The sequence below is a fragment of the Zonotrichia leucophrys genome, chromosome 6 (genome assembly GCF_028769735.1).
Source record: "Zonotrichia leucophrys gambelii isolate GWCS_2022_RI chromosome 6, RI_Zleu_2.0, whole genome shotgun sequence".
NCBI lineage: Eukaryota > Metazoa > Chordata > Aves > Passeriformes > Passerellidae > Zonotrichia > Zonotrichia leucophrys.
In genome coordinates, this window is record NC_088176.1 from 24750870 (window position 1) to 24777396 (window position 26527).

At 38.0% G+C, this 26527-nt stretch overlaps 2 protein-coding genes across 5 annotated transcripts; one reads left to right on the plus strand and one right to left on the minus strand.

Annotated features, from left to right (window-relative positions):
* Positions 1-12768: 12768 nt before the first annotated feature.
* Positions 12769-18120, minus strand: DYDC1 (DPY30 domain containing 1). Of its 4 annotated transcripts, none has more exons than XM_064717239.1 (7): positions 17623-18119; positions 16934-17020; positions 16664-16816; positions 16457-16564; positions 15026-15094; positions 14074-14124; positions 12769-13415 (listed from the first exon to the last, which is right to left on the minus strand). In XM_064717239.1, exons 3-7 carry the CDS (start codon positions 16808-16810, stop codon positions 13350-13352), a joined length of 441 nt encoding a protein of 146 aa, XP_064573309.1. In that variant the 5' UTR covers positions 16811-16816; positions 16934-17020; positions 17623-18119; the 3' UTR covers positions 12769-13349. The 4 variants fall into 4 exon arrangements, with proteins under 4 accessions (XP_064573309.1, XP_064573306.1, XP_064573307.1 ...); XM_064717236.1 differs by having other exon boundaries at positions 17362-18119; XM_064717237.1 differs by having other exon boundaries at positions 17282-18119.
* Positions 18121-19106: 986 nt separating this feature from the next.
* Positions 19107-22063, plus strand: EXOSC3 (exosome component 3). Its single transcript, XM_064717235.1, has 4 exons — positions 19107-19381; positions 19483-19632; positions 20208-20359; positions 21768-22063. The coding sequence occupies exons 1-4, from the start codon at positions 19115-19117 to the stop codon at positions 21967-21969; spliced, it is 771 nt and encodes a 256-aa protein (XP_064573305.1). The 5' UTR covers positions 19107-19114; the 3' UTR covers positions 21970-22063.
* Positions 22064-26527: the final 4464 nt, after the last annotated feature.

Here is a 26527-nt window from a genome sequence, read left to right on the forward strand (position 1 = left end):
GCTCAGTGATCAGTTCTGCTGCAGAGAATTTCTTCTAGTCAAATGGCTCATGTCTGGAATATGCTGAATGCATGTCAGGTATGAAGGCAGAGGGCATTTTGTGGGTATTCGTGTCTTTAAGTAAGTATATAAAAAACAAGTAAACATATCCATGGGACATATTCACAAAATGCCCACCACTACTGCACCACTATAAGTAAGTGTACTTTTCCTTATTTCCTTTACAGAAACCACTATATTCTCAATCTCTGACCAAAGCACTGGTCTATGAAAAAAATTAATTCCTTACCACTCTTCAGTTTAAAAACTTGGTTTACTTCAAACCCTTAGCCATTATTATTACTATTATTATTAATATCATTATTAGAAAATCCCCAAGATGATTCCTTGGATTCAGATTTCTCACTGCTACATATTTATGTAAGAACTCATTTGAATTTTCACTTTCTGCCTACATTCCTGAAAACAATAACCAATGCCTGTGAATGTTCATCAGGAATCTGCTGCAGCATTGGCCCCTCTCCAATAATCATCGACACGGAATCGTTCTTTTCAAATACTCTTCCTTGGTTTTCTATTGTACAGAATTCATTTCATGGAATGATGAGCACTGGTTGCACTTAAATCCCACAAATTGACACATCAGATACACATTATGAGGCACAGATTTCTCTGGAGTAAACTGTGGTCACCCCACTGACGTGAAGATACTATCCCAGCCTGAATAAATTACACATTAACACCATGCAGAAAAATAGAATTTGTAAAAAAAAAAAAAAACAAACAAATAAGACCAAAGAGTAACTAACCATATTAAATCTAGTTAATCTGTAACATTCAAAAATGATATTAACTTTTAAAGTAAAATAGCATCATTGATAAGCAATCATTCTTAAATGCAAATATTTTCTTCTTCCTTATGGAGGCACCAAAAGACACAATGGGAATGGATGAAACAAAAAATTATTGTGTGTATTAAAGAGTTTTCTTCCTGATTCTACAAACAATTATCCAACAAAAGCAGACAAGACTGATTATCATTAGCCTGTGAGTTCCACTCTCTCTTGCTTCTGGTTTTGCTTTTCCTTGGTTTTCAATGCCTCTTAAGGACAGAAAGTGTAGTTTGGGAATCAGCATTCATGGTTTTAAGGCAACACTCCAGGAGAATGCAGGACTCACACAATTCTCTTAACACATGTAAAAATAAGAAACCCACAAGCTCTAAAAATGCTGAAGAGCACAAGTATTGACATACATGAGGAATGAGTTTGCAGGGCCATTGTATATTTTGCTTTCACAGTTCTTTTTGCACTTGCTGCTGTGTAGTTAAATGCATTGGTGCTTGTGACCTTTGGAGGGTCACCCTTCATTAAAAAGCCTCTCTGTACTAGATCTCCAGAAACGTTGTCCAGCTGCATTTCACATTAACTTGTGTAACACCTCCAATGTGAGTTTCTTCCAGCTGTACTTTTACTATCAAGAGCAGGACATTTGCTTTATGGTCATGAGGCACCTCAGCATGTTCTCTTCTAGGACATCCATGACCAATGCTAATGCATTGTAGGATTATGTAATGTTTAATTTGGCTTCTCTTCCCAGAGAATTTGACTTTTTAAATATTTGAAAAAAGGTAAGATAGTGCTTTACCATCATGTCTTTTTGGCATAGCACTCCTGTCTATGAAAATAAAGAAAAAGGATGACATCAGCATTTTTCCTTATTCCATTTTATTGATAATGACTCAGCACTCAACAGGATTCCCAATTTTCTATTAACTTTATTGCCATACTCACCTGGACTGAGCCCTAATAAAGTTTCTCTGGAAATCTCTTTATAATTCATGTATTGCCCATCATTGTATTACTAGTATCAGTTATAGGGAAACCATTTCTTAAGCTGTGAAATTTCCCTCTCTTATCACAGCTTTCAAATGTTAAGGATTATGACTTGATATGTAGAGATATCTTTTACTATATTAACTTAAAATTACTTTTCCTACAGTAACTTAAAATTACAATTCCAACTCATTAAAGAACCAAAACATGCTCAAGTGTAGCAATATACAGGAATACTTCATGGATTCAAATAACATGCAGGAAAGTGTTTTCCTAAATACTTCTGTTTTGTTTTCTCACTTTATCTTCAGATTTGATTTTTACCAAGTTAACTGTTTAACAGGCTAATAGTTTAAATTTCTACTTGGCCATTTTATTCTCACTTCATGCAAGGAATTTACTCCTAATTAATGCCTGTGGAAACAATTTTTCAGGTGTTTACAAAAACTACTTTAATACTAGATTCATTTTTACTGTTTACTATTACTAGTTTCTATTATACAAATAATGTGTTTTCAAGGAGTTACTGCAGTCCATCTTTTTTTTCCAATTGGAAATGAGCAATAAATTTTGCAAGCCTCATAGGAATATCCTCTATGGCTTCTTGGTTGGGTGGTGAAAAGCCTTGCCTTAGCCATTTACTTTAGGGGAAGGTAACTGTTATGGTTTATTTTTAGAGTTAACATAAGGAAGATTGGTTAATATGTGTTTATTTCCTTTGCATGAAGAATGACAAACCTGATCAAAGCAATAGAGTTTGAACATGGGGAATTCAAAATTTGCTTCCCACCTGCTTCAAAACTCTTGCCTCTATCTAGTATTATCTGAAAATGAGAGTGGCTCAAGGCCTCCCAAACATGCAGGTGTAGATTTCACTGGCCCATAAACATTCAGGGTAAAATAAATACTGCAGAACTGAAAAAAAAAGGTTGTGGTTGTAGCAGGAAAGAAGGTAATGTGCCCTGAGATGGGTGTCTATCACCCAGCATTCATTCTTTCATCTCACCTTTCACCTTCTCCAGACTGGACTATGGGACCTCCTGCACATGACCATGAGCGATTCAGCCCTTTCATTCTGGAGGGCTTTTATGACTTTTTGAGTAAATACCAAGTACAGTCAGAGCAATTTCTTGGTGTGCACTCTATCTAACTCCACAGTAACTTCAGCTTCAGAGGGGTCCTCTGCTGCATCTCCCAACTGCCATCCCTGCCATTTCCTAATAAGTGTTTCCAGGTTTTTCTATAGCCAATACCAGAGAAAATAATTAATTTTGCTTCTCTCCCCTGTGCTTGTCCTTTTTGCGTCTATTTGACCTCAAACTCTCTATTCCAATGCCTCACTGAATCACAATGTTTAAAGCTGGACAGTCTCTACTCCAACCTTTTGCTCAAAGCAGGACCAACTTGAACAGGTAGTTCATGGCCATTTTATAAAGCAATATGTGCCAGGCCTTTACACATGAAGTGGCAACTTTAAGTTTCTTAGGAAATAATTAAATCTACATTGGGGTTAAATTGGGCTTTTGTTAAAATATATCTTGGTGTTAATTACACTGGGAGCATTATTTCTTTAAAATTAGCAGAAATGAATACAATTTTTTTTTATTTATTCACCTAATAAAGGTACTAGCAGTTCATGTCTTAATCCCAAGGTAATGGTAAATTAAAGTCTTTTTTCTAATAATTTTTCATAAATAACTCTTGTTGTACAAAAATGGTGCAAAAATAGCTAGATTAGTTAAAGTTTAAAGTTTTCCATTTGATGATTGGTTACTAATGCTTCATTTAAACAGCATTAAACCACACTGGCATATAATCACTTCTGCCTTTAGTCTTTAGCAGTTTCCTGTTTAAGTTATAAGCTCTGTAGAACAATGCACAAGCTTTTGTTTGTGGTACATGCTTATGTGAAGCCCTATTACAACAGAATCACAAGTTCTTTGTATCCTTCACAAATGATGAGAGGGTAGAAAGGAAAAAATAGAGCCGTGTTCCATACTCACCTCACACAATTAAAAGTTTCAGTTTGCAAATGTAGCAGTGTACAACATACATATTTAGCATTTTACTCATAAGCCACCATAGTAAATGCAGTAAATTCACCCATTCATTGCTAAAATGATGCCTTAGAAGGTATGGAAAAGTCTTCAATTAGAAATGATCTCCCTTAAACCTTACAAAAAGCCATCTATATATTTTACTGGATGTTTTTTCCAGCTGTTATGGTCGGTTGTTTGGCTAGGGAAAGACTGTCATCTGACATGTAACAAAGCACAAGCCTTAATTTCAATTGCATGGGGTGTGATCACACATGAGATCCACAGCAGCCAGAGTTTCTTTCTGTGGGAGTAGCTAGGGCTCTTAGCTGTGAATGACAGGTCTGATCACCTACCCAGACTAAACCCCATTACAGCCATAGATCTTTATCTCAGCTTGGCTGGGGAACTCAGCTGGCTTCCAGCAGCTTGGGCTCCAGATGATCTTCTGCTTTCCCGTGTCTTGTGACATTATCAGTACAAACCATTAGGATTTCCTCAGTACCTTAGGAAAGAGACTGATGCATTTATCTATTACCCAACAGTTTCTGCTGCAGTGTTTCATAGATGTTTACAGTACAGGTGGTCTTTGGACTTTGAAACAAATATTGACTTTAGTGCATGAAGTCAGGTTTCAGAAACCTATCTGCAAGAACAGTTGTGGAATTCATTAATTCTGGCTTCCTGACAAGGAACATTAGGTTAAATTCAGACACATTTGACTTTTTCTTGAAACAATGCTGGAACATACTTTTCCTTCATCTGGTATAAAACTGTGGTTACTTCTCTGGACCAAAACCCTTTACAAGTATTCTGTTTCACACACACTACACATAGGGAAGTAGTGTATGTTTCCTACCCTACTAGTGTATGTTTTCCTACTCTTCTATGCTTGCAATGAAAATATTTACATACTTGAACTGCTTGATACAGGCAAACACCTATTCAAACACTCAATACTAATCTAGTAAATAATGCATAGCATAATTTTACATGCATTTTGCATTATTGAAAATAACTACACAATGTTGTGGTCTCAAGAATTAGACTTTTATGGCTATCAGGAGAAAAAGATACTGCACACATCCCACATCCATTTGAGCCATGATTCCTACCCGTGGTTATTCAGAGCCTTTTAGGAAATTCTCTCACTGTCACTGCTACAGAGCTCAAATGCTCTACTGGTGCTATGAGGTCTGCAGGAAACTCTTAACTAAATCAACTGACTGGTGACATCTTTCAGAAATCCTCCAACCTGACCTTGCTACTACAGCTGATCCAGACTGGGAAGGTTGCCACTTAGGTAGCAATTTCACATATTTCACCTGGGCAAATATATTACAACCAGCAAAGATTATTATCTTTTATCTGTGTCTGACAGATTTCACTGCAGTTAGTCATTTAGCAGTTTCAGATAAGCAGGTCTGAACTAAAACAAAGCCAAAACTACTCTTTGATATCTGTCTAAACATCCATTAAGTAATGGAAGAAGGGTATGCAGGATCACCTAACACAAGTATATAAACAGTACTATACAAAAATTCACACAGCAATCACAACACATCAATATTTCCAGATTCCAGTTAATAGAATATGGAATGGGAAATGGATCTCACCAAAAGATCTTTAGGCTTATAGACAAAGGTGCCTTATCAGAGTTTCATAATGACACTTTTTTTTTCTTTCAAATCTTTTACCCTGAAACAAACCAAAAAGCTCAAGAATTATAATGTATAATAAATTTATATAACAAAAACAATCTTGCTTTGACCCTTAGCAACAAGAACACTTGTAGCAATGAGAAATATCAGTACCTGGAATGTTATGTCTTACCTGTTGTACTAAAATGTGAAAAATTATTCAAATGAACAAAAAAAGCCCTCAAAAAACCTCGTGGATATGACCAGTGTTTGCAATGTGAATTAGGACTGTAAACTTCAAAATTTTATTCTTAAGGTTTAAGATCTACATTTTTCATTTTTGCAATGGAGAGTATTCAAATTATGCACAAATCTCAGAACTCCAGCAAATAAACCAGCAACACTAGATCATCTCAAGGAAGAAGACAATTTTAGTGCTTTAAGTGGAAACTGAAGCCTGCAGCTCTACTAGGCAGGGAAAGAGCAGGACAAACCTAATCCCCTTACCATCTTAAACCCTACCCTACACAGGTGTATAGACTCCCCACAGGTAGCAGCTCATGGCTAAACATGCAAAAGGGTTGATCTTAGGGTATATCTCTATCTTTCTTCTCCTCCAATATTTCCTTACCCTTGATTCTTCTTTTTTCCTCTTCCAGGTTTTCCTATTAATCAATTTAAGGAGCACCTAAATTTCCTACATTCATATCAATTACTTGATTTCTATGCAGAGAGTTCTTTCCTGTTTCCTGACAGGAGGTTGACAGCTTATAGGTTTCCTGCTGCTGCTTCTTTTTTATGTCCACAATCTGTGTTGCTTGTAATTAAACACCAGTGGTGCCTTTGGCCTCTCAACAGTTTGGTAAGTCAGCCCGAAAACAGAGATCAGAGCAGACCTGCCACAATCAAAACCTATCAACTACTCCTATTGACCTTAAGGAGAAAAAACATTTCACTCATACATATTAGAAGGTTTAGCCAGTGAAGTGAAGCATCTCATTTTCTGCTTTGGAAAATTGGTATTGAAATCAGCATCTGGCATAACCCAACTCCTCCAAGGTATCCTCTTTTCTGTGTTTTCAGAAATCTTGGCTAATGAGAAAACTAATGGCAAATTTATACTGCAGCTTAATTGTTAAATTCTTCCCAATTGCTACCAATGGCTTAGAATTCCAAGAGCACCAGTCAGAGGTTGTGGGTAATCAGCTCTGGTTTGTTCCCTCTCCCCCTCTGCAGTACCATAAAACACATCACTGGGATTCTGTGAGTCTTTAGAGGCAAGGTCAGCCAGGTCATTTCAATGTGTAATTATTTTTAAGACACATACAGATATTCCCACGCAGTTGGCATAAGTATTTTACTAGGACTCAGGTTGGATTCCTGCCAGCAAATTCAGTAAGCACAGACCTGATCTCCTTAGAAACTAAAATATGAAATTAATTTACAGATTTTTGAGTGCACAAATATGCAAACCTATTCAAATCTGTGGGTTTCATTTTTATGGTGCTTATAACAACAAAATACTGTAAGCAATTTTTTTTAAACTTAAATTAGGAATTTACTTGTCCTACCAAACAAAGAAAAGTTGAGAGAATTCAGTGGATCTTTCTCTAAAGCTTAGATGGTCCTTTGATTTAAAGAATATGGAAAAGAATATTGGTATATGGATGCCAGCTGCATGAGCTCACCACACACAAAAGTGGTGACTTTCTTGTAGTCACAGAATAATGAAAGAGTTGTAGCTGCTGGAGAGACTTTTGAAGAAACTGCACCAAAATAAAGAAGCCTGACTTTACTCTGTCAAGACACAAACCAAATGTATAGAAATAGAAATACATAGGTCTGGCTGTATTTCCTGACTTTTTGTGCCATGCAAAGCCTGAGCAAATTCATAGACAGATTCACACATTGTAACTATGCTGAGTTTTTAAGTGATAGCTAAAAAATACAACTTAGAGAAGTCACATAAGGAGGGCAAGGGGAAAACATGCTACAGTTAACAGCAACCTACATGTGAGCAGTGCCAAAACCATTTATCCTAAAGATACTAAGAGGCAGGTGCCTCTAAACACAAACTTTTGAGATAAGAGAATAGTCAGTGTTTCAGTATAGTGCTTTAGTATATCATCAGTGGCAGTTTTTATAGGGTTCATGATTCTTACCAATAAATCTGACTCTATAGTTTTAAAATACAAGCAAATACAAAAACATTTAACCCAAGTTCAAGTGAAAAACAAAATACTGGTGCATTATTGCTATAGGCTCCACTTAGACACATATGCCCACAGAAAAAATGTTGAGGAACAGCTGCCTCAGAACTGCAGCCCAGTCCCAGCCCTAGAAATCTTCAGCTGTCAGGGCCTAAGGGTAACTTTTCAGTGCAGCCTGGCTTACAATCAAACAAACAGATCCTGTTTCCCAGGTTACAATTATCAGCTAAATAAACAGAATTTTTTCACTTATCTACTAAACACATCAGTGGCAAAACCGCAATTGCTTACGATAATGAACCAAATACAGGTGTGTCTGTGTGGAGCCAGTCATTTCTGCAAGCAAGTACATCCAAGAGGTGGAGCAGAAATTGGGCAGAATGATTGGAGAAGCCTAACACACTCCCAGGAATGTGACTAGAAACACAGCAAAAGAGAGCTGCAGTGCCCCTCTGCTGAAATGGAAATGATTTATTATCTGAATGTTTCCTCTTTCCAACCCCCCCCACAATTAAGCTCTTTTTATTTCTGTTCTGCCTTGCAGATATAGTTTGAGGCAATCATTTCTCTCTTGTTTTAATATTAAGTGCATTAAAAATTTAATAACTAGGAGATGGTTTCTCAGGAGTAGAAGTCTGTGTTAGTTGAGAGTTCAATCCTCTTATGTTTCAACCACAACTTTGTCAGCAACTTCAATGAGACCAAGACTGAGATCCTTGGAATGCATCTTCAGTACAACAAAAAAGGGTTTGCCTCAATTTTTTTGAAACCAAATAACAACAATCAGCTCTATAATGGAGCTGAAAATATGACTCAGTTCATTAAGAAAAACAGACTAACCAAAATACTGATCAAGTTCAAACATACATCCACCTCCTCCACCAGGAAAAGCCAATTTCTTTATCTGGCATCTACTAGACAACATCTAAACTATGAAGGAACCGCTGAACAACTAATCTGCTGAACTTAAACACCAATTGGTTCTTGCATCAAACTAAAGTCACATTTTCCACAAGTACTTTCCCAAGATTTTTGGAAGAAAACCCCAAAATTTTTATTATATCAACTTCTATTGAGATCCACAAGTAACTACATGGAGAAAATGACAGAATTCCCTTGGGGAGTTCATTAAAAAATTCTTAAACATTTTACATTCCCTTAGAGAAGCTAAAATTATTCAGATAACTTTGGTGCAATATGCCTAAATATCAATTTTTATTTCTAAGTCAAATCCAAGCTTCACATCATCATTTAAAGTACACTGAATTTTTAAATTGTGATGGATGAAAGTAATGGGGGAAAATTTGGAATTTTTAGTGATGCATATATTTCTGTAGCAGTACAGAAATGTCAATACAGCCTTTGAAATAGATAACTCAAGAAAGATTAATCAACAAGAACCAAATGGCAACCTTCTCTGCTCATTCCATTACCTGACATTATGAATTTACTTTCAGGTGCTAAAACAAACATGCCCAGTATTAATGTATTAATTTGGTTTGAATTTTTGGGCATTGATTTTGGATCCTACATTTATGAGAGCCTACCTCAGACAGGCTCTCATAAATGTAATTTTTCATGATATAGTATCTTCTAATTTATTTGAAATAAAAAATAGTGTCAATTATAAAAATTCTGATCTAAATTAAACACTAATTTTGGTTAATGATAAAGATTCTATGATGTACAAGTTAACAGGGAAGACCCACAGTACTGAAGTTGCATATACATCTGAGAACTCTCCAATTCTGAGAATGAGAATTTTTTAATTTTTTAAAAATCTGCTACACTGTGCCAGATCAAAAAAGGGCACCTTCCTCTACCTGGCCTTTCTTCCCAGTATTTGCCCAATACCTGTACAAATGCTTGCAATAGTATAACTTCTTGCACTGTATGAATTGTAACAAATACACAAGTATAAAACACAACTGCATGAAGCTCTATAATGGCAGCACCAGAAAACAAACAAAAGTAATAAAACCAAGCAAACAAACTCCCCCACAAGAAAACCCAAACAGAAACCAAAAAAGCAACAACTCAAAAACAAACCTGTAAAAGCAAACAAATACACTGGTAAGATATTTCAAAAAGTACATCAGTCTTTATCAGCAAATAACAGGCTTAGACTCTCATTTCTAGCTGTAGTCAATAGACAACACTGCTCTTTTTCTAACCTAAGTACAAGAAATTCTTCAAAGAAATAAAGCAATTAATAGCTGATTTCAAATATAAGTAAACTGCATTAGCAAAGTTCAGAGAAATTTGATTTAACATTTAATCCAGACTAATTCATATGGCTCCCATTGCCATTAGCAAAATACTGTATAAAATTTCTGTTAACAAAAAGATAAGTTAGTTCCTTTAGACTATGAAGGAAAATCATTCATCATAAAAGGGACTGCAAACTGAATAAAACCTATTCCATTAAAAGATAACTTTAAAATAAATGTGTTTTCTGCAACATGCATTTCTCCATGCAGGAGAAGGTTCTCACACTGCAGAGCTGTTTTCACCTCTGTGAGCAGACTGACAGTTAATCTGAATCATTTTGTCCTATTCTGGGCTTCATATCTGTTTTCATGCTTGTGCTTCAGTATTGCTGGAATGAGAACAGCTGTGAATGGGCATGTTACTATCAGCATGTTCTCTGAAGGATCTGCACATGGCCTGCTCACCCTAAACAAGACTGCTCTTACTCTGAAGAAAGGAAAAATGACAATTTCATAAATTTTCTGTCAGTATTTAGAGCCTTATTTTCAGTGACAGTTTGCATCATCTGTCTATGAATTTTATCCTTCTTTTCTAAATTTCACAAAAATTTATTCAAAGGGAGTGTAAGCTGCAGATGAAGCTACCTTATGTAATTGCTTTTTTTTTTTCCAGTGTACAATTTTACATTTTATGCAGCGGTTAAATTGTGCTCACACTTCTGAAATTGCATCATGAGCAGTAATTAAAAGAGTAATCCATCCTCCTCCAGGCTCTAGCTTGCTAAATTCCAAAGAAGGTGAAAGTTCAGAAAGAGAAGGCAAAAATTATTTTAAGCTGCCTTAATTTCCCTCCAGGTTTAGACACCCAAGGAGAAGTCATCTTTGTTGTGAACTACATTTTCAAGTGACCTACAGGCAGGTTTGCACCTCAAGAAAGCATGGAGCCAAGAACTGTTTACCTCTTGTCACATATCCAAGATAAGAATTCCTATAAAGCTGTAATGCACCAGGTCTGTGCACATCAGATCCTAAAAAAAATGGGAATTCCTATAAATAACATTTTCACAAGAAAAGTTTTCTGTACCTAACAATAAAGAAACAGGTAAATTGGAATCTACCATTTTGTTTTGACCCTTGCTTAGTAATTTTCTGATAAAAGTTTCCATCCAAAACGTGTTATCTTGAAATAAAATGAGGAATATGGACTGCAGCATCACAAAGAAAAAGTCATAGTTAAAAATAAGCTGAAACACAATGACAAACAGAAGTTGTAGCTTTCATGGGCTGTAATTGACAGAGCTTCCAGTGTGCTTATTTAGGATGCACTCTAGTGGACACATACAACAAAATCAAACAAAAATACAAACAGTATGAAACAATTAAAAAATGAAAGCAACATGTCATCAGAATTAATTTCTAGCATGTTTTAAAATAGTATCTTACTTTCTGAAGGCTGTATGAAGGTTGAAATTTTCATGGTCAACATGACTGGACATTAAGTGTTGAAAATGAACACGAGTTACCAATTTTTGGAAGTGTTAATCTAAATATCAAGAATCAGTTATAGATGTTGTTTAAAAAACAAATTCCATCTGTTTATCTATTTACTCCATCCCTTTGAGATTGGCACAAGAGGCTGCTGTGTATGCAGTGTTAACAGTATAATTAGAACTGTGGTATCAAAGTGTGTCCTTGAATGATTCTATTGTAACAGTTTGTAACAAATATAATTGTGAACTGTGTCAAAATCTGGAACATCAACCACAAGGGTGCATTCCTGCCACAGGAAAAGTTTTGACTATCACAGAAACTGCAAACCAATCAGAATTATTGTAGATAGTAAAGCCTGACCACTTAGACACAAGAAATAGTTCCACTTTTCATGACTCTAAAAGTTACAGAAACATTTCTAAGTATTTATACCTGGTAAATGACTTTAAGGATGCTCATACAGGACGTGGTTGTTAACAGCATTCAAAAAGCAGTGTAGCAATAAGATGGGAACAGGATTTTTTAAAATAGAGATACTTTAAGGGAAACAATAATATTTTAATATACAGAAATATCAATAGTGCTCATGTTTTTAAAATTTTGTAGGATTATTCTTAGTCTGATCTACATGATCAAGACAAGTTATTCAGAGCAGGAAAACATTTATTATGTGATTGACCCTTGTCTGTTGGGTGTACAGATATTTTTAACAGTTTGCCAAAGACAGCAAACCACTTAGACTCAGCGATACTATTAAAAAAATTGAAGTGAAATTATCAGAAAAATCTCTTTCATTCCAAGACTGAAGAATGCAGTGAGTGCATTAACTATGCACTGATTTTCTAATGAAAGCTATTTTCATTACACAATATTGGCCATGACCATCTAAGCTGTAGTAGAAGGCATAGATACAAAGGCACATTTTATAGAACAACAGGATTTCTTGATGCTGAAGTTTTTTCCATTTATAACAAAGAGACAGAACATTCTTGACAACCTATACCAAGATTACAAACATCTGTTCTTTTAAAAATGCAATCTTTAGATATTATTTAACTTATTTTTATAAATAACCATGGATCAAATGAAATATTCTTCTAAATTTTTAGAAGTTTTAGAAATAATGATTGTATTTAGTAGAGAATACATTTAATTTCTTGATTTACAAATTCAAGAAAAATGCAGTAAAGTCTTAAAAACTTGATTAATCAAGACTAACATGCAGACACTTGCAGCTTACCTAGTACCACACAATACCCAAAAAGGGTTCTAATAATAGATATAATAATAATATATATAGATAGATTATTATAATATAGATATAATAATAAATATATCTTCCGATGATAAAGACCTAGATGACTTCTAGGAAACAAGATCTTCTAGTATCTACTGAGTCAGAGTTAAATTTTCCTCTTTCAAATACATTTGGGAATAGTGATTGGATTTTTGCACCAAGTTTGAAGTCCAGAATACTCTCTCCATCTTTTAATCTGCAGATCATTCCCTTTTTCTGCCAGAAACCATTCAAATTCTTGAAAATAATTTTCAGTAATATTTTAGTCTTTTATAACATTGATTCAAATTATCATATTGTAGCATCTATCCTCAAATCATATTGACACTTTAGTTATATTGTTATTTATTATGGTTACTTCAATATGCAACAAGTAGAAAATGTATTTGTTTCTTTCACTTCAGCTGCAATTTTCTTCCTATAAATCAGCCACGCTAGTTACAATGCTTTAAGAACAAAAAGGAAGAATAGGTATCAGAAATAACAGACTTTATACAAAGACCTTGAAAACACACACCAGAGAAACAGTTACATAAATCAGTTATATTTATAAAATACATAAACCAAGATACTACACTTCAGGATAGCAAGTAATGAGTAGAAAATAGATGTACTGCTCTCAGGTCAGTTCTAATTTTCTTCTTCTTCTTCTTCCTCTTCTTCTTCTTCTATTACTGTTGGGAGGTCTGTTTGACCCTGGAAAACAACAACAAAAATATTCTACCACTTACCAGCATTCACTGAGCTTTGTAAAAAGGAAAATAGAAAAACCTGCCCATGACAGACAAGTTGGTATTTATCAGTATAATCATGTATTCTTCCATTCAATAGAATGAATACAATTAATGTCATCACTAGACTTTTATTATAAAATCCAGCAAATTTGGATGATGCATTGTGATTTTGAGGGCAGAATCAATAGTACAAGCATATATGTCTTATTTTATCAATCTGTTTGTAATTTGTAGCAAACATGTCACTGTAAAACCTGAAATAACATCCCCAAAAGCCAAAGGAATCTAACACCTTCAGGCATGAAAACTTGGCACATGTAGAAAGTAGCAGACACTTAAGACTCATTTTCCCTTCTGGTTTTACAATTTTCTTATTAAAGAACCCATAAAATATGCCCAAAGCCTCAAGAACACTTTAAAATATGTAATTATCAGAAAATGATAAAAACTGGGGCTATATGGGATCTTGCATACACATTTGATTTATCTCAGTGGAAAAAACACCTGTGAAAAGCTGACCCTAAGAACAGTCATAAGTTATATTTTCATAAATCTATTGTCAGTACAGAAAAGCAAATTTTTAAGAATCAATAATTTATAATCTGTTTCTAAACACTTACAGGTTCACTCTCATCTGGCTCCTCAGGTTCATCTGTAACTTCAGCTATTGCCTGTTCATTTTCATGTGGTAAAGAAAACCAGTTTTCAGTTCTTGTCAAATGTCCCATGTCATGAAATCACATTTCAGGTGTGTTAAAATGACATTATGTATCAAGGTAAAGAGAACACTTTAGATAAGTGCTATACAAGTTTAGTAGTATAGGAATATGTCTTGGTATGCTTAGCCCTATTTTTAATTTTTTTTTTTTTAATTAACAGCAATTTAAAGTTTTTATATATTATTTTTTTTTTGTCACTTTCATATCTTCATCTTCTTACAATTATGTTTTGTCAGTATTTTAGCAGAGTTTTCTAAAAACTTCGGTATTTCTAAAATACTCTGTGCCCGACAGAGATTTAAAAGCTTTAGGGAGATAAGCATGCCAATTATCCATGTATGTTTTTGCTGAAGCAGCATTAAAAGACCATAAACATGGATATCTGTATAGACACTTTTCTGTTAGTATAAATTCCCATGCACCACTATGATAGCAGAATCCAGATGCACTGCAATTCCAAACCACAGCTCTTTTTCCAGGTACAGTAAATGGATTTTATGCTAACCCCCTGTAAAATATTACTATATTGGTACTTCAATTAGACATGCTTATTTTATAAAACTTTTTATTAAATACCATCAAGAAATGTAGAAGCATCAGGTAAGCTGACCTTATGCTGGATTTTTGGAGTAAATTTATGTTCTGCTCTGACCAAAATTCAAGTATAAAACCCAGACTGCAGAAGCCATGTGTTAAACATTCCCTCCTATCTCCACTCCTGTTTCTTTAATTATGTGTTAGTTCAACACTTCTGCTTTGTGTTTTGTAATTGATGCCTGTATCTGGAAAAAATGGCTGATAAATGGTATTTTCAAACCACCAACTAAGCATTGGCTTAAACCTCTTGATCTACCTGCTGCAACTGCCTTTCAGCTTCCTTTTTCTGTGCTTCCAACTCTGCAAGTTCTTTCTCCAACTCAGCCTGAAATCAGTACAAGAAAGGACAAATTAGAACGAAAAAAAACCCACACGTATCTTTTCCACCACATTGTTTACAATGTATTTTATATTGAAATAATAAATAAAAAGTAAGCATAAAACATAATTTCTATGTTATGCTAATAACAAGATCCTTTCATTATCATCATCATCATTTTCAAAGGTTTGAGAAAGGTATTTGCTAAAGAAGCTTTACTACCAAGAGGAAGAAAAAACAGTTAACTGAAGTTAGTGTACACACTTCAGATACTGTCTCATTACACAAACTCTTTCTCAGTTTGTATTAGTTATCTCCTGGATTAAGTTCTTTGATACTTTGTGTAGTACCTAGAACACACTGAGGAATCAATGTAGAATCAAACCTATAGAAAAATTTGGCAGGCAATGTCATTAACATTAATCATGTCCATCAGCAACCTTTAGTATTTACAACTAGAAATATCTAACAGGAAATGTTTATTAATTGGGAACACAAGTCTTATTACATCAAAACTTCAGAAACTGCATAATCTATTTATACTCAACAACCTTAGAGAACACTGTTTGCTCTTGCATTTTGTGAGCAGTTACAAACATGGTCATAATTTTCTATTCCTTTTTGGTACATAAATGCAAAACTTACCTCAGTATTTGACTACAAAACTGAGTTAGGTTAAAAAAATGCATCTAATGTGAGTATTGTTCAACATCTTTCCCATAGCTTAAGTGAAATGATTTATTTAATTCTCAGTGAATTATCTCTAGACACAATCTCTTTATTTTCATTTACTATTTTACATCACTCATGAAACCCTTAAGCACATTACTTTTGGTTTGCAAATTACTAAACTCCAAATTTTAAAACTGCAAGTGAAATAAAATGAATGCATCTTACACTAGAGCTGGGCTTAATGTGATCAGCATAAATTTAAAATTAAGCATTTGATTTTAACATCATGGAAGTCATCCATACAAAAAAATCCAGCCAGGTCACATCAACATCACCATGGCAACCCTGGGTTCACATGACTCCTTTACAAAAAATGGCTAGAAACACAGATGTTATATTAATTTCATATTATAAGCCCAAACAGTACTTTCAGTTACTTCTCACATAACTCCTAAACTGGCTGACTTTTAACTTAACAGCCATCACTTTTTAATAACATTTTACTGCATAGTATGTAACTTTTCCTACCCATGTGCTGACTAATAACTTCAGTTAATCAGAAAAGGGAAATTAAAATGCCTGCTTTATGTCACCTTTATCAAAATCATTATACAGCTATTAGAAGTATACATAGAGCTCCAAGATGCCACAGCACAATATGCTGCTTGGAATGATCTATTATTAAGCATTAATAACCTGCCGTTGCTCTTCCAGTTTCCGCTGCTCTTCCTCGATTTTTAACCTTTCAAGTTCTGCTTGGGCTGCCACCCGTTCTTCTTCCAGCTCAGCTCTCTCCAGTATTCTCTATTTCAGAGGTAACACAGAATCAATTAAATATAAAAATGGAAGATATATTAAATAGCATCAATTATATTAAATTTTTTTTGCCTAAGTTGAATCCACCTTTTCTTCTTCATCTAAGTTTCTTCTGTATTTGTAAATCCAGTGTGCAAGATACTCTATTGGATCTGCTGGCCGATGCTCTACAACCTCTGCCAGTCCTTTCTTCAAGCAATCTCCCAGGCATTGCTTCAGATACTGAGACTCCATCCAAATCTACTGACAATGAACAGACAGATATTAGACATCAATGTCAGAATTGAGTTAGGGGCTTTAAGAATTCGTGCTTAAAGTGCAGTGACACATAGTCAGTGTCACTGACTATGACATTACCTTTTACTAAGCTTGCAATTTATACAAGTTATTTGGCAGTAGTTTAGTTCTTAAAAGCTCCAGTGGACAGGTCAGTTATAACAATCACTGCAGAAAAAAAAAGCTTAAACTTCACCTTACTGTTTAGACATGCATAATTCATAAGCTATTTAAAACATGCTGCCAATTCTGGGTCTGTATGATAACAATAAAAAAAGAAACAAAACTGCAACACGACGTAGAAAACTTCTACACAGATACTCAAAGAACAGGCAGGTAGTTCTGAGGACAATTAAGGGGTGATTTTTGTTTGATCTATCAGAGCTATCTTTTACACGTGTATGCGAGGCAAGGAGCTAAAGCACTCACTCCACAGTTAGGAAAGGCACAGATCTCCGTGCACACGCTTTACCAGCCCAGTAAACACAAGCTTTTAAGTAAACACGAGCCTTTCTTTGCTGTCAAGGGAGCTGAATCCATGCCGGGGCAGAGAGCCCGGACACTTAGCACAACAGCAAATCCATTCCCATTATCCGCTCTCATAGAGGCCCCAGGTGACCTTAACGAGTTCACCCACGCCCCCTGCTCCGGGCTCCATTTAAGCCCGGGCTGGCCCCTCCTTTTCCCCTAGGCTGCAGGCTGGGCGGGCCCGCTCCCCATTCCTACGCCGGCTGTCGGGACTCCTGGTAGGGCCTGGCCCGCTACCCCGCCTCCCCTCACGCTCCGAGAGAGTCCTCGGCAGCCCGTAGTGTCCGTGCCCTGCTTCTGGTGCCGCGGGATGCGCTGTGGCCGCTCGCCTTCCCTCGGAGAGCAGCGCCGCTCCGGCTCCTTGCCGGCAGCCCCGGGGCCGCCCCGCTCCTGCCGCCCGGCCCGGCCCCGAACGCGCGGGGTTGCTCCGCAACAGCGCCGGCCGCCGGAGCTGACGGAGTGGTGAAGGGCCTGCTCGGAGAAGTCACCGATGGCACAAAACGGGCAGGAGCGGCCGAGACCTCAGAGGGTTTTGTCGCCCTTGAGAGAGACCTCGACAGGCTGGAGGGATGGCAGAGAAAAGCCTGAAATTCAGGGTCCTGCAGCTGGGGGAGGAATAGCCTCACCACCGGGAGGAGCTGGGGTGATCTGCCGGAGAGTAGCTCTGTGGAGAAGGACCTGGGGGGCTGAAGGACAGCAAGGTCTTGCAGCAGTGCGCTTGTGGCCGAGAAGGCCAATGGTATCCCGGGGTGCCTTAGGAAGAGCATTGCCAGCAGGGGCAGGGAAGTGATCCTGCCCCTCTGCTCAGCCCCGCTGAGGCTCTGCTTGGAGTGCTGTGTCCAGGTCTGGGCTCCCCAGTGACAGAGACACGGAGATCCTGGAGCGGGTCCAGCACAGGGATGAAGATGATTAAGGGATCGGGCATCTCTCTTACAAGGAAAAGCTGAGACAGCTGAGCCTGTTCAGCCTTGAGAAGAGATGATTGATAGGGGGCCTCATTAATATGTATAAATGCCTAAAGGGGAGGTGTCAGGCTCTGCTCTGTGGTGCCAACCACTAGGTCACCACTGAATGGGAAGAAACTGATGCATAGGAACCTCCATTTAAATAGGAGGCAGAACTTTGTGCAGGTGACCCCATACTGGAGCAGATTGCCCAGAGAGGTTGTGGAATCTCTTCATCTAGAGATATTGGAAGCTGTCTGGATGCAGTTCTGTGCAATGTGCTCTAGGACAGGGAGGGTGGACCAGGTGACCCACTGTGATGCTTTCCGACTGTTTTAATGCTATCTCTCTGTGAGCAGTTTCCCTTCACAACAGATGCCATTTTTTCTGCTCCCTGCAAAACTCATCGGCTGTCTTTCACCTCAGATTTGACCAGCTCTATGTTTTACTGTCAACTTCTAATCGGGTATTAAAAAAAACCTTACAAACAACTGCAGCTGGAAGAATTGCCTCACTATGTTGTTAATTCCAACGCCTAAGTGCACTCACATTATCTTGGCCGCTCCCCGGCAGAAATGGAAGGCGGGCTGCCTCCCTGACGGACCGGCAGCTGCCGGAGGTGCCGTGAGGGGCGAGGAGCCGCTGCAACAGCTCGGGGATCGAGCGGGCCCGGCTGTGGCGGTCCGGGCCGTTCCGGCCGGGAGGTGTCGCTGGCGCCCCACGAACGCCGCGCGCAGGCCGCAGGCGCAGCCGCCCGCCCCGGCCTGAGGGGCCGTGCACCATGGCGGCCATGGCGGCGGAGCGCGGCACGGCGGCCGAGGCCCTCGTGGGGCAGGTGGTGCTGCCCGGGGACCTGCTGCTGCTCCCCGCGCACTACGACGAGGACGCGGAGGGCGAGCGGCTGCGGCTGAGCGCGGGCACCGCGCCGCAGGGGCGGCTGCTGTGCGGGCCGGGGCTGCGGCGCAGCGGGGCTGGGCTGCTGGTGACCAAGTGCGGGCTGCTGCGGCACCGGCCCGGGGGCGGCGGCGCCTACTGGGTGGACTCGCAGCAGAAGCGGGTAGGGGCGCGGCGGGGCCCGGGTGTCCATATGTGTGTTTGTGTGTTAGCCCCCGCCTCACCCGCGCTCCCCTGACCCTCTGTCCGCCTCTCCCGCTGCAGTATGTGCCGGTGAAGGGCGACCACGTCATAGGGATCGTGACGGCCAAAGCGGGGGACGTGTTCAGGCTGGACGTGGGCGGCAGCGAGCCGGCCTCCCTGTCCTACCTGGCCTTCGAAGGCGCCACCAAGAGGAACAGGCCGAACGTGCAGGTGAGTGCCCTGTTAGCCGGCGGTAACGCTTCAGCTGCGTCCTTTGGTGGCGGCTCTGGTGCGTTTCACTAGCTTTTCTTAGGGGAAGTATTTTCGTAAGCCCGCGTTAGAGGAGGTGGGCAAGTCTGGTTGTAATGGTTTCACCTTGGTCCTCCTCGGATTTTGCAACAGTAGGCCGCCGCCTTTCTGGGGTTTCTTTCTGTAACTGGCGGGCTCTCCTCTCACTCAGCTGGCCGGGTGCATCACTCTCGTGTTTTAATTTGCTCATAGTGCTGCCAGGAGCAGATGCAGTTCATGAGTAAGGTGCATCTGAAAGGGCACTCTGATGTTAAAGTTTTAAAATATGTGATGCTGGTAGAAGCTGTTAATTGTGTGTCTTCTTTTAACAACACTACTATGAGTGGTTGGGTAGCACATGCATGCTACAGTTTCTGCACACAGATGAAATGCCATTACCAGAATGTAAAAGGAGCTGTAAAGAAAAAACAAATAGGCCTGTGTGATGTTTTTTATTGTTGTCCTACTAAATCATTATAAGAGATTATACCTTTGTTCTTTGACCCTATTTTGTTTAGGTGGGAGATCTCATTTATGGCCAGTTCGTTGTAGCAAATAAAGACATGGAACCAGAGATGGTCTGTATAGACAGCAGTGGAAAGTCAAGTGGCATGGGAATAATTGGACAAGATGGCTTCCTCTTTAAAGTTTCCTTAGGTCTAATAAGAAAGTAAGTATTAAAAAATGTAAGTAGCCACTGTAAGATTCCCACAGCTGTTTCTTCTGAGGGGTGTGGGCAGTTTGGTAAACCAGCCTGTGTGATTCTTGTAGTGCACTGAAACCAGATTTACTGAATAGAGTATGGATTGATCTAGAAGGAAAGTTTATTTTTCCTCTTAAGAGACTTAGAAGCTCTTTTGTGTGGTGTTGCATCACCTGTTTAACATAAGCGATGTGGTTGCCAAGGCAGTATGGAAAATAAAAGTAGTAACCTGAGGAAGTCAAACATTCAGGATAGCGTTTCAAGTATGTACATATTGCCTTGGAGTTTAAAACTTGGCAATGTTTGTTGTCCTTTTTGTGTGTCATGGGGTAGTAGAGGTGTATGTTTGCTGACAGCTTTTCCTGACAAAAGGGATCTTTGCACATCAGTACACATTATTTTCCAACTTCCAAAGAAAAATAAATAACACTGAAACAAAGATACAGATTTAAAAAATGTAGGCTCTTTAGTTTAAAACTAACACATTAGTCCAGGTACTGTTTCGTAAGCTTTTAAATGTATCATGAAGTTTGGAGTTGCTTATGCTGATGTAAATACAGGATTTTTATGTGACTGACTGTCAAAGAATACCAGGTTATGTGGATAAACAATAGTCAAACTTTGTTGGTGCTTTTTGGGTGGAGCTCTTTGTTTTTTCATTCTTTGGATAAGCAATCTGGCAGAGCAGCTTTTTCATTCCTGTCACTGTCTGATTTATAGGTCCTATCAGAAGTCAGTGTGAACTGATACAAAAGCTTTTTGCATCCATTCTGTTTTCCAAATTTTCACTGTATGCAAGTAAAAAAATAACAGCATATTACAAGTAAACTGCTAAATCCTGATATGATTTTAGCTTTTGTGAATACTTGTTCAGTCTTGATTTAATCCTAGACATGTTACAGTATTTAGTATAGTGTTGTCTAATAAAAATGAAGTAATCTGTTTATTGCTCTTAATACTGTTTCCTGAAGTAGAAGGGAAGTCCTGTTTTGAATGACACCTCTGGGGTGTCAAATAACATTTCAAAAATGTCATTTGGTCAAACAGTGTACTTTTAGAATTTATTAACTAAGAATGGTTGTAGAAGTATCAATTCACTTTAAAGTAGTCAGGGGTTGCTTCTGAATCTAATGAGAAAAAAACCTAAATTTACAATGGTTTAATTTTTTTAGGTGCATATATTTTATATGACAGGAGCCTTGAAAATCTGATACTGTATTGCTGTTTTGGATGTATATGCAACTTTATAATCTTTCAGTGTTTCTTAAATAGCTCCCATAATAGCAGCACTGCTGGAGCTGCTGGTCAATAATAATGTGTCTGTAAGTGTGGGCACTCCTTCCTCTGACCTTTTTGTTTTTGCTCTTGTTTACAGGCTCTTGGCTCCCAAATGTGAAATAATTCAAGAGTTGTCGCAATTGTACCCATTTGAGATGGTGCTGGGAATGAATGGAAGAATATGGGTAAAAGCAAAAACAGTTCAACAGACTTTAATTGTAGTAAATATTTTGGAAGCCTGTGAGCATATGACTGCACAACAGAGAAAACAAGCCCTTGCCAAACTGTCAGGGAACTAACAGGAGAAAACCTTGGAGATTTGTTTGTGATGACTGTAGGGTGTTTTGGTTATTTTTGTATTCAGATTTATATTAAAAGCCTTTTTTTTAAATTAAATACTAGACTTTGGTCATTCTTCATTTCCCTTCTTTATCCACTCAGCTTGATTTAGTGTTGTTTAAGGAATTTGACTCACCTTTGTGGTTATGAAGCCCTATTTATGTTCATGAATGTTCTGACTAATGGGAAGATGGTCTCTATAAGCTTTCATTAGCTCTGAATTTTGAAGCATAACTACCTAGATCTTCTTTAAAAAATTGGTCATTTTGTGAGCTGCATATATTTGTTTTTATAGCTATTAAAATTGCAAACCATCCATATTTATTTGGGATAGCAAAAAGTATTCCATAGGTCATTAATTTTGATTGGGTGCTCTATTTATACAGTGACATGAAGTAATTAATATATTATGAAATTTGGGAATACAAAAGCAGGTAGAGAATACCAGATAATAATTGCAGGGCGTAGCATGAAGCAATCACAGGATGGTTAAGGCAAATGATCAGATAAGGAAAAAATATGTTCACAGGGACATTGTCACTTTCCCTAAGTGATGACCTGCCTGGTAGTATTAAGGACATAGTGATTAGGATTTCACAAGAACAGCCATGTGTTTCTTGGTTCAAGACACTGTTTTCTTTAGTAATAGCATAAAGATGCCATAGAGCTTTGTTAATATTTAACAAAGTCAGCATTTCTGAAAAAAGCTATGTTTGGCTTCTTTGTGTAACAGTCCTTTGATGCACATAGAGGAGATGCTGTCCTGGGAAGGGTAAACTCTCAGTGGATTTTAGCATGTGAGTAATTTGCTGCTGTTTTGACAGAGAAAGAGAACCCTGGATTAATGGAAGGGTAGTTACTGATGCCTTCTTCCTTTGGGAGAAAAGCTTGATTGTAGGCACCTAATGAACTGCTTGCAGCTTTTAGGCAGTCATTTAGATATCTGTGATGTTCTGTGGCTCTTAATGAGCTGAATGGTTTAATAGCAAGAGTTAAAGGAAATTACTAAAAATTAACTAATTAGAGTGAGCCTGAATACCATCTTAATTAAAGTGGAAATATAATTTTTCCTGTTTATTCTGTATTTCATCCAAAGCTTAACCCATGGCATTTGATGATAGGGTTGTCTTTGGCATCTCTGCCGTTTAGAAATTGCCTCAGTCCAGAGCCAACTCCTCTGAGTCATCTGTAATGTGCTTACCTAGGGCTTCCCCTGGTTCAGCAAGAACACAACTCTGATGGTTTCCATGTGAGTCAAATGGCTACAATTCAGAATTCTTGTGAATTCACTGTCTCCCTATTTAGCATCTAGGGCATTGCTCATCTGGCTTGGTAGGTCTTTAGTCATCTTTCTTCACCTGTCATCTCCCAGGTGAATTGACTTTCATGCATATCCCATAAACCTTTTGGGTCTGTAGTCTATCTCTTACTACACATGAGAAGCTGTAAATTAATCACATTTTCAATAATTATTCTTCTCTAGAGCTTTTTCCATTTCAGCTAAGCAGACAGAGCCTCTGCAGGTTGTCTGTTATTGGAACAATAGCTGGCATAGGCAGAAAAGCATTTGCCAAATTATCTCAGGGTGCTAACTTTTTTTTGTTGAATTGTTCTTGGATCATAGTAGTAAAACTACAGGAATGGGCAATGACATGGATCATTTCCTGGGTAGCTGTGGCTTGAAATGCCATTAGCCTTACCACTGCCCTTTACTCCTTTCCCTTCCAAAAGCCTGTGTTCCAGGCTTAACCTGCCAGATACAAATAACCATCCCTGTTAAAATGCTGGATTGGTAGTGCAGCACACAAATGGCAACCTTGACAGTTCTCAATCTACACACTATTTCATACCACACATCATGCTGTCCCATAGTCACCCACTTGTCACCCAAATACAAATTTAGTTAAATCAAGAATAGGATACAAAATGCATTAAAATTATGCTTGCTATTAATTTAGCAAAATTAACAGAAAAGTTCCTGGCTTTTACCCCCTACACAATCATTTTAATTATGTGCTATACTTAAATTTGCTTGACAGTTTATAGAGTGGAAAAAAATTTCAGTGGATGTGAACAAAATGGGTGTGGGGAGAAATGCTTGAAAGAAAGTACACTTAAACATATTACTAACAGAAGACTATATTTGTGTTTTGTTTTTTTTTAACTTGAGCAAAAAAAACCTTATCAACTTTTCTCAAACCAATTACAATTTGACAGGCTTTATCTAACAAAGCAGCCATTCAGGCAAAGTCTAAACAATATCTTTGCTAACTTTGACTTCTATGTTGGTGACTAAACCAGTCACAAGGAAAGGTTATGGAGTTTAATTTGGTGCTAGGAAGAAAGGCTGATTGTGATTTAATTTTGTTCTGCTGGGAGTCTGCCACATTCCCATTAAAGGCACATAAACCCATATGTTTTTGGGAATAGGACTTGCAGAAGGGATGCTGTGGGCTTGAAATGTACCTTGCTAGGTAAGTAGAACATCTTTCTGTTGCATTTCTCCATGATGTTCACCCTTACCAGGTTAAGTCATTGTTTAGAGTTGTTAATTTCAGATACCCTATGATTGTGCTTTGGATACTTTGTTATATTGCTTCTCTTTCAAGCTGTTGTGATCAAGTTATGTAAAAATGGTAGATGTCAACATGGAAATTGTTTGTATGCCCGTGAGAGATGAGCATAACCTCTCAAAAAGAAAGTTCACCAAGAGTTAAAGAGAAACTATGCATTGAAAATGAAATACATAGTTTGTAGCCCTTCCTAGGTTGATGTATAAAAAACAAATACTATCACAAAATACAGAAATGCAGTGTTGAAATTCAGTTTGAAAGTAACAAATTTGTGTTTTGCTCTAGCAGAAGAAAGCTACACAGACAAATAGCTCAGTGTAATAAGAGGATTAAGAGCTCAGCTCTAAGGCTATGGTTAGAGTGTGGCTGTAGTTCTGCTAGATTAGAAGTTTACTGTGCCTAACTACTCATTACAACCTTGCCACCAGGAGTTGGAACTGAGCTTGCTGGCACTTGATTCCTAGCCAAGTTCTGTCAAAATGACCCACATTGGCACCAGTACTTCTAATACCAGGGTTATTTTGGGTTTATCACATGGATGTTCTTTAGCAAAAGAGATCGTGGAATTTTTCTCCCAGATTTTAAATATTAAGAACAGCTCATCTTCTACTCTAGAAGGTCAAATTTGTTAGAGGAAGCCCAGTTTTCTGCCTTAGATCTTGGACAAATGCTTCTAGTAACAGCTAAATTGTGTACCTCGGTGAGATACATATTTGGCTGAAAGTTGTCTTAAAGACAGTGTAGGGTGCTTCAGTTGCATCAATAATGCAAGCACTCTTGGCCTTACTCATGACTTCTATAGATTGTAAGATGCTTAGCTACTCTTGAAGTCCATAGCAAAAAATAAACATGCCAGTTTTATCACAGTAACTTGTAAGAAAAATAGCCTGGAAACGTGCTGAGTGCCTGGATTTTAATAGAAGCTGCACAGTACTTGCAGGTGATGAATTAGGATCACTGCAAAATTACTTGTTTTGCTCTGATGTCCTGATCTTGCAGAAGTGCAGTTTCTGACTTTTTAGTGCTATCTTTGTGGGTAATTTGAGATGTTGAAGAGCCTGGTTTTGCTTATAGAGCCTGAGGCTTGATCACCATTCTAGTGGCTTGAATAGTCATTAAATATAACTTTGTTTTACTGGTCTTCAGTGTCCTACCTACTATGAGAATATTTGTAGCGCTGCAGTAAACAGGAGACAGACAAAATACAGATTCCATTTTGCTTATACTTAGTAATTACACTTACCTAACACAAGGATATTTAAAGACTGAAGGACAGTGGGAGGACTAATGACCTCATCTGCACTTTCCAAATGCCTTGGTTATCTTTTGTCTTGTAAATGGTAGGCTTTTCTGTGATTCAGTGTTTATTAGGCTATTGCAAAAGAGATTTGTTGCAAGAGTCTGTGTACCCACTGAAAAGACTTATTAATTCTTTCTTCCTGTTCTTGACCAGATGGAGGGTATTGCACCAATCCCTTCTTGGTGTCCCACTGTGAACTGCTTATGTGAATGAACTAATTTCAAAAGACCTGTATTTCCTTTGGTTTCTTCTGACTTCAGCACCCTGATCTGAGCTAAGAGAAAGCTGAGATTCTGTGTCTAGGCTGACTCTGTGTTTATTTCCTGACAATCAGGATGTGGTTGAGAACACCCCTACACAGGTACATGTCACTGGACACTTCAAACGAGAGAGAGCTTCTGCCTGGCCTTCTGGAGATCTACATCAGTCTGAATCTCTGTGGCTTTGCCTTTAATAGCACATAGGTGAAAAGTTCAAGCTGTATTTATTTTTTTATATGTACATCTAATCTTACTGGCTTGGTATTGAAATTCTGGAAGTCCTTTTACAGACCTGGGGCTTAGATCCCATGACTGTCTTTCCTTGTTGCTTTGGAGATCTCCTGTTTCTTCATAGAAAAGACAGTTTGTTTAATGTAAGCCATTT

Bases quoted from the DNA above. Each gene is read 5' to 3' on its own strand.
- EXOSC3 (XM_064717235.1), top strand. From the start codon at position 19,115: ATGGCGGCGGAGCGCGGCACGGCGGCCGAGGCCCTCGTGGGGCAGGTG. The intron at 19,382-19,482 runs GTAGGGGCGCGG...CTCCCGCTGCAG, and splicing joins TGGACTCGCAGCAGAAGCGG to TATGTGCCGGTGAAGGGCGA. The intron at 19,633-20,207 runs GTGAGTGCCCTG...TATTTTGTTTAG, and splicing joins GGAACAGGCCGAACGTGCAG to GTGGGAGATCTCATTTATGG.
- DYDC1 (XM_064717239.1), bottom strand. From the start codon at position 16,810: ATGGAGTCTCAGTATCTGAAGCAATGCCTGGGAGATTGCTTGAAGAAA. The intron at 14,125-15,025 runs GTAGATCAAGAG...GAAAATGAACAG, and splicing joins CTGAAAGGCAGTTGCAGCAG to GCAATAGCTGAAGTTACAGA. The intron at 13,416-14,073 runs GTAAGTGTTTAG...GTTGTTTTCCAG, and splicing joins AGCCAGATGAGAGTGAACCT to GGTCAAACAGACCTCCCAAC.